General features: G+C 47.4%; 1 protein-coding gene across 1 annotated transcript; it reads right to left on the bottom strand.

Annotated features, from left to right (window-relative positions):
• Positions 1 to 428: 428 nt before the first annotated feature.
• On the bottom strand, positions 429 to 3,388 carry Adora3 (adenosine A3 receptor). The gene is made up of 2 exons (XM_038310986.1): positions 3,036 to 3,388; positions 429 to 1,035 (listed from the first exon to the last, which is right to left on the bottom strand). The coding sequence occupies exons 1-2, from the start codon at positions 3,386 to 3,388 to the stop codon at positions 429 to 431; spliced, it is 960 nt and encodes a 319-aa protein (XP_038166914.1).
• Positions 3,389 to 7,596: the final 4,208 nt, after the last annotated feature.

Below are 7,596 nucleotides of genomic sequence, written 5' to 3'. Positions count from 1 at the left end.
GCACAACAGTTGGCCATCGTCTTTTATTTGCCTAAATACACCCACACAGGTCAGCTTAGCCGGTTAAGCCCTCTTTAAACTCAGCCCACTCCCTCTGTTCTCAATGTCTTAGGAATCTTTCCAAGCAGATTCTGTACATCCAGCTCAGCTAGAATTTTTTCCTCAGTAAGTGGAGACACCCTCGAGATTCCATTACTTCTTGTGTCTGGGAAGGAAGAACACAGCCCGTGATGATTAGTAATGCATGGTCTTCATGTCAGGCCCCCACAGAACTGAGCAAGAAAATAACTGAAGCAGAGACCGGGAGGAGTGGAACTGTGTGGCCACCAGTCAGCTGAGCCCACGGCAGTGGAAGGAAACAGGAAGGTCTGATAAGGCCTATGGGGCTGCGCTGGTGCTGACCATGAAGGCTGTATGTGTCGTGGTTACTACTCAGTAGTCTGTTCCGAGTTGGAGTCCAAGGAAACCGAGCACTGACAGACCCTGAAAGCTTTGAGGATCACAAAGTAGGTGTCCTTGAACTTTTTTATCTTACAAGCGTAGACGATAGGGTTCATCATAGAGTTCGCGTGGGACAACAGGATCCCCAGGCACATTGCGACCTCTGGTATGTTAACTTTAAAGTAGGAAACAAAGTTGATGATGGACAACGGCAGCCAGCACAAAGCGAACAAGAAGAGAACCAGGAACAGGGACTTGGCTGTCTTGAACTCCCGCCCGTAAAATGCACGTGTCTCTCGGAAGCCAGATAAGTTCTGACTGAGTTTCTTGCGGAGGATGTAGAAGATGTCGAGGTAGATGACGCACATGACGACGAGGGGGATGAGGATCCAGGTGATGAAGCTGAAGAAGACCATGTAATCCAGAGGCACGACCGAACGGAAATGGCACGAAAGGGTGGTGATATTTTGGGGGAGCCCTGAGATCACTTTTTTATTCCAGCCAAACATGGGGGTCAGTCCCACCAGGAAAGATACTAGCCAGCAAAGGCCCAGGGAGAGCCATATTCTTCTTTGAGTGGTGACCGCCCTGTATCTGTTTGAATGGGAAAAAAAAAGTTGGTGAGTTCACAGAAACAGGAAACGACTAGCTGGGAAAAGGGAGGAAGAGATAATAAGCTTTCCAATTCCCTCTTCTTCTGCTGAGAGATGAAACACCCACAGCGTTAGGTGACATTAAAAGAACAACTAGAATGATCAGCAATGTTTCTAAGAATCAGGAGCCTCCACTCAACTGTAGCTCCAAGAATTCTTTTCTTTTCAGATTTATTTTGTGTATATGAATGTTTTGCTTGCATGTATATCTGTGTACCACGTGTATGCCTGGTGGTCCAGGTAGTCAGAAGAAGGCACTGGATCTCCTGGAACTGGAGTTATGGACGGTGCTGGGCGCTGGGAATGGAATCCAAGTCCTCTGTAAGAATAGCAAGTGCTTTTCTCTATTGAGGCAGCTGTCCAGCACCTCTCTGTCCTGCAATGTAAGCGTTACCTAAGTTTTCGGATCCCCAAGCTGATGAGAATCTCCCCAAAGCTTGCTGGTGTGCTGTGCTCGGCACTGTTTCGACTGGCTATTGAATTGGAGCTCATAAGTTACACTGCCCCTCCATGCTTCTCTCTACCTGTACCCGCCCCATCTTTCGCATGGGCATCGATGCTGCTCTTTGTCAGTGTTTTCTTAAGGTTATGCTCAAACGCTTATAGTTTCATCCTGGGGAGGCAGAATTTCTCCTTAAATCATCCTTCCTAAATGGCCTCAAACAGACTACAAAAGAAAGAAACTAAGATTACCTCAACTAAACCACATAGCAAACTAGAGATATTTTATGACAATCTCTATTTTACTGATGACAGTCTCGTAGCTACCATTTATTGAACACAGACTCTGTAGCAGGATTTTTTCTGAAAACGTTGCATTTATTAACTTTATTGGCTTAACCTTATAAAGATGAAATTATCTTCATTTTAGATTTTAGATTTTAAAACAGCGTTAGGTAACATACAGCAGCCAGAGGTGGTACAACTGAAAGGAAGGAAGCCTGGTTCAGGTGCTTAGCTACTCAGAGACATGAAGACTGAGGAAGAGAAAGATAAATAACTTGCCCAACGCCAGACCACAAGACCAGGGAGAAGACCCCAGACCCGTTTTCACCTCCGGCTTGTTTGTAGTTTCCTTGCCACGCTCTTCCCCCAAGAGGAGCAGGAAAAAACCAGGAAATGTGATTTCTCATTGGCTGCCTGCTCTCTCTGCACAGTCATTGGAAGATGCTGCCATTTTGCACAGTATTTTTACACATATTGCAAAAATATCTTTGTCTCAGAAGTGCTTTACACTTTATAAAAAAAGATGAAAAGGAAAATATACATTTTTTTTTTACATTCCTTGAGGCAGAGTTTCACTGTGTAGCCCCAACTGTCTTGTAACTCAATCTGTAGACCAGGTGGCCTCAAAGTTACAGAGATATGCCTGTCTCTGCCTCCTGAGTGCTAGGGTTAAAAGGTGTGAGTCACCGCAACAGGTGATGGATATACATTTTTAGAACCTTTTTTTTCAATATCTGGACAGAGCCAGAAGCAACGTTAAAATCTAAGCTATATCTGCAAAACTACCCAGCCAGTTGCTTATCTCTTCTTACGCCTGTCTTTCTACTTCTCCTAAAACAAGATAGTCTATCTACTAAGGCTCTATTATCTTCAAAACTTGAGATCAGATTTTTAAAAACCAAAAACACGTCAGGCTTTCATTGTCTTTGGCTGTCTTGGATGGTAGTAGACAGCCATGCTCAATGGAGAAGGGCTCAGAGTGCCCCTGCTTCCTATTCCTGAATCCCAGCTCTTCATGCCTAACCTCTTCACAAACCGTACGGTGCAGAGACATTTGCTGTCCTTTGTAAACATCAAGGGCCAGTTTGGGTTCATTTCTACTAAACAAGTCGAGAAGACAAACTTGATAGCTCTACTTTCCTGCTCCTCCCCTCGTCACACACACACACACACACACACACACTCTGCTGCCCCACCCTTCTTCAAGCAGGTTACCTGACTGTCAGCTTGACCCGCAGGTAACGGTCTACAGCAATGGCCAGCAAGGACATAATGGAGGCGTGGGTGAAGATCAGAATCACGCAGGCCATGAAAAGGCAGGTGTAGAAGTGCATCTTCACGTCCAGGCTGACAGCAATGGCCAAAGGCATGACCAGTATCCCAACGGCAATGTCAGCCAGGGCTAGGGAGACTATGAAATAGAAGGTGGTGGTCCTCAGACTGGGGTTCAGCTTGACCACCCAGATGACCAGCATGTTGCCCACTACAGCGCAGAGCCCGATGATAACCTCCATGGAGATGTAGGTGATTTTCAACCACAATGCTGCCGTGGTGTCGTCAGGTGTCATGCTGTCTCAGAGGCGCTGCAGGTTTGCCAGCAGGGCACGTATGGACCAGAGCACCTAGCTCTTGCCGGACATCTGCCCGCAAGTCCACACGCAGCAGCCGTTGAGAACTCACAGTTCGCTCATTCCGTCCAGGGTGATGCTCTCTTGGACCATCAGCTCCAGCCACGCATCCCTGGTCTCCCAGTAACCTGGAGGACGCAGTTCTGCGCAGCTAAATCTGAAAGTGCTACCCTTCTTACTTCCCCAGACAAAGTCAAGGCTATTGCCCTTCCCCCGCCCCACCCCCAGTGGGCTTTTCAAGCTCCATCAAGATAAGCACTGGTCTTTAAAGAAGTGAGATAGGCCATGAGGAAGTAGAGGGCCAGGAACCCTCAGGGGAAAAAAACATGGGAGAAGCAGAGAAGGCTGGCACTAGTCCTGTGCAGACAGTTCAAAGAGAAGATGCCAGCTGGGGTCTGGTAGTGAAAGCTGATACTCTTAGCTACATGGAAATCTAAAGCAGGGAGATCATAGGTTCAATGCCTGTCTCAGTTACAGAGTGGGTTTAAGGCCAGCCTAAGTAACTCAACAGACATTTCTCAAAAACAAAAAAATCTCAAGTGGGGCCATGGGGAGCTAGATATATCTTAGTAGTAGAATGATTGTTTGGCATGCATCAGAACCTGTGTACCACCCTATCACAACAGACATACTCCACAGACACACGCAGACACACATAGACAGACAGACAGACAGACAGACAGACAGACAGACAGACAGACAGTCACACACACACACACACACACACACACACACACACGGGGTGCAGAGTGGAATCAGGGACCAGATGAGTGTAGGGATAGGATTGGGTAGAAGAAGAGATGGAGACACCAAATAGGTAATATTTCCACACTCTGCCTACTTAGCACAAAGTGACAAAGGACTTGTGACAGGGAAAGTGGTGGCAGTGCACGCCTTTAATTCCAGCACTGTGGAGTCAGAGGCAAGCGGTCACCATGAGTTTGAGGCCATCCAGGTCTACCTAAATCTCAGGTCAGTCAAGGACAGAATCAAATGTACACACACACACACCTCTGTGTTCTTATATATATGTCCGTGTGTATGCACAGATGTGTGCAGGTGCCCATGGAGGCCGGAAGAGGGTATTAGTTTCCCCTCTGTAATAGCAGCAGGCACATTTAAACCACTGAGTTATCTCTCCAGCCCCAATGTTTAATTGGGTTGGTTTTTGTTGTTGTTGTTTGGTTTGGTTTGGTTTTTGGTTTGGCTTTTGTTGTCATTGTTTTGAAGGTCTCATTAGCCTCCCTTGTGGCCCTTCATCTTACTTCTGCTCTAAATGTTTTCTTTGTCTCTCCTTCATTGGAGAAAGTTATTGAGAGCAATTTCTACCAAGTGGCAAGAAAAATATCTTTCTTACCAAAAGCAAGATGAATCTTGCTTGGTTAGTTACTGTTAAACTTCTCCATCCTTTGCCACTCAGTACCACAAAGCAACCTCTTGTGAAAGACATGCCTTCCTGGGCATGAATGGTTCATACCGCCTGGATGTTGTGGCCATTGGACACCAAAGAGCATCTTTCTGGAGAGGTTCAGCATCTCCAGGCATGGCTGGCAGCCCAGCTTTAGGAGTGAGCATGGGCAGAGGTGGTAGAAATGAGACTTCCGTCTCTATTTAAGGCATGCTGGTCATGCAATGGGCAGCTGTGACATAAACACCAGCAGAAACAAGATGGCAGTCCACATTCTGTGACCACAAAAGCTGAATGAACAGGCTAGAGACATGGGTTAACCATTAAGAATATGGGATACCCTTCCAGAAGACCCAGGTTCAATTCCCAGCACCCAGTTGTCAGCTCATAACTGCATGTAACTGCAATTTCAAGGGGTCAGGCTTCCTCTTCTGTCCTCCAAGGGTGCTTCATACATGCCATACACAGACATACATGAAAACAAAACACCCATACACATGCAATAAAAACATTGTTTTTAAGTTGAAAGGAAGTGAAGGAGATGGCAGGCACCATGACGTAGTTCTAGCCCACTGGAAGCAGAAGAACATATTAAAGACATAGTTAAAGACAGGTGGATCTAAAAACCTGGCCATCTGTGATGTCAGATCCTCCTCCCTGTCCTGCTTCATTCTCTTGTGGAGACTGAGTTCTTTGGAAATCAATTCATTCCCATTGGGTTGGGGAAGTGAAGGGGATGGCCTGGGTCTAAGACCACACAAGCTATGAGAGACCAACCCACTGAGTGAAGAGGGACAGAGGACACACCTACAGCCACCAATAAAACCACCTCATCCCACCTAGAAGCATGACTCCCAGAGATCTTTGTAATGTCTTGGGAGTTTTCCTTGAAGGACAAAAGCCCTTCATGTTTTCTGAATAAACAGAGAGAACATCATGCTTGGTCTATGACTGGGCTGTCTGCTCCCTGGAGAGTGAAATCCAAAAGGCAGCAGTCTGGAAGAGGAGAGAGAGATGAGGATAGGCAGCCACCTCACAACCTTCGTCCCTCGCTGGTACCCATGGGTGCATCTCCTCCCATCCCCTACCATCAAGTCCTGACTCTTTGAAATTGCTTTCATTACAAGTCCCAGGGTTCTGAGGTCTCAGCCTCTGAGGGCTCCTGCCATCTGCATCTCTCCCAGAAGCCAGAAGCCCCACGACACCTAAAAATTCATGGCTTGCTCATTCTCTTTCACTTCCTCCTGTGCACACACTCTTGGTCTAGCTGGAGGGCCTCTTTCTTGGCCCACCTAGGACAATAAAAGGTTTCTCTTCAAGACAGTTCTCCAGCGAGACCTTAAAGGAAGCTTCCTACACCGCCTCTCCGTCATGTGGGTCCCACCATGCTGCCTTCACAGTCGCCCTGTCCCTATCCCATAAGCCTGTGGTTCCCCGAGACCACAGTGCCTGGCAGAGAGCAGAACACTATTGCTAGATGGATGACCAGAGATCGTTCTTAGCAAGTCAGGTCCCTGGGCTCACAATGACAGAAACCCTCAGCTAGGACCTGTTAGGTACTCTCCAGGACATCAGCTACTGGGGGGTGGGGGTGGTAAACAGGTTATTATTTGTGGTCTCATTTATTGTCTTCTGGGGGTGGAGATACTCCTTGTTCATGCTGAGGAAACAGAGCTTCAGAAAGGTTAAATACCTTGGCCCAGATAGCACAGTTAGGAAGTGACAAGCTGACATTTGAGCCCATTTGGCTGGCTTCAGAGCCTCTGTTCTGAATGGCAGCCTTCAGAAAGTGGATAATCAAATGACCAACCACAAAGTGAAGCCGTCACTAGTGCAAGAAGCCTCTCGTTTTGATGGCACATTGTGATCAATATTAGCAAGAAATTAATATCACAATGTAGGTGTCTTGGCCACCAAGACCATGATAGTAAAGCTCACATATAAAGCAGATGCAGGGTCTTCTCTGAGTCAGGAAGAGATGGCAGGACCAGAGAGAGGGTCACGTAAGCAGGCCACTGGTGAGCCTCTGAGTCACACAGAAACCATTTGTAGGGCCAGAACACCAAAAAATAAGTTTTTAATAGTGAATTGAAGAGTAAGTGAACCATAACTCATATTTCCCTGCCATTCTGTCCCATAAAAATAGGCCATCACGATTTTCAGTTCTGCTGGAAGAGCCCCCTCTCTTCAAGGGGAAGGAGGATGGGCTGTGGAGAATCACCAGCCTAACAAAGTGAAGGGTATCCAGGGAAAGGCCTCCTCGGGAGCTCTGGCCTAGAGCAACCAAACACAGTTCAACCACAGGCTGCATAACAACTGGAGAAGGCTGACCAGAGAGAGAAACTCATTGGCTCTTTGGTAGCTTCTCGGAAAACCCTAGAAAACCTCAGATTCCAGTCTTCAACAGCAAGGAGACCAGAGTTAGGTCTCCAGAACCCAGAACTGGCCTAACCCAGAGCCAAGACAGGATGTCGGGCAGCCCGAAGGTAGAAACCACAGCTCGGAGCCCTCACTGACTCGACGCTGCGGGCATACTTGCATAAAACCGGTCTACTCGCTTCCTCTTGACACGGTTACCACTTCCCTTAAAGCCTTATACTTTTACAGACCTTTCCATATGCCAGCGAACAACAGGGGCTTAGGAGGAACCAGCGCTGGTCATCCTTGAAGGTGCCTTCTCCTTGTCCCCCCCCCCCCCACACACACACACACAACAGGCTCTCTTGCCCCTCTCTGCCAA

The sequence above is a fragment of the Arvicola amphibius genome, chromosome 14 (assembly GCF_903992535.2).
Source record: "Arvicola amphibius chromosome 14, mArvAmp1.2, whole genome shotgun sequence".
NCBI lineage: Eukaryota > Metazoa > Chordata > Mammalia > Rodentia > Cricetidae > Arvicola > Arvicola amphibius.
The sequence above is the reverse complement of the archived record's forward strand: the minus strand, read 5'-3'. Positions and strand labels throughout refer to the sequence as shown.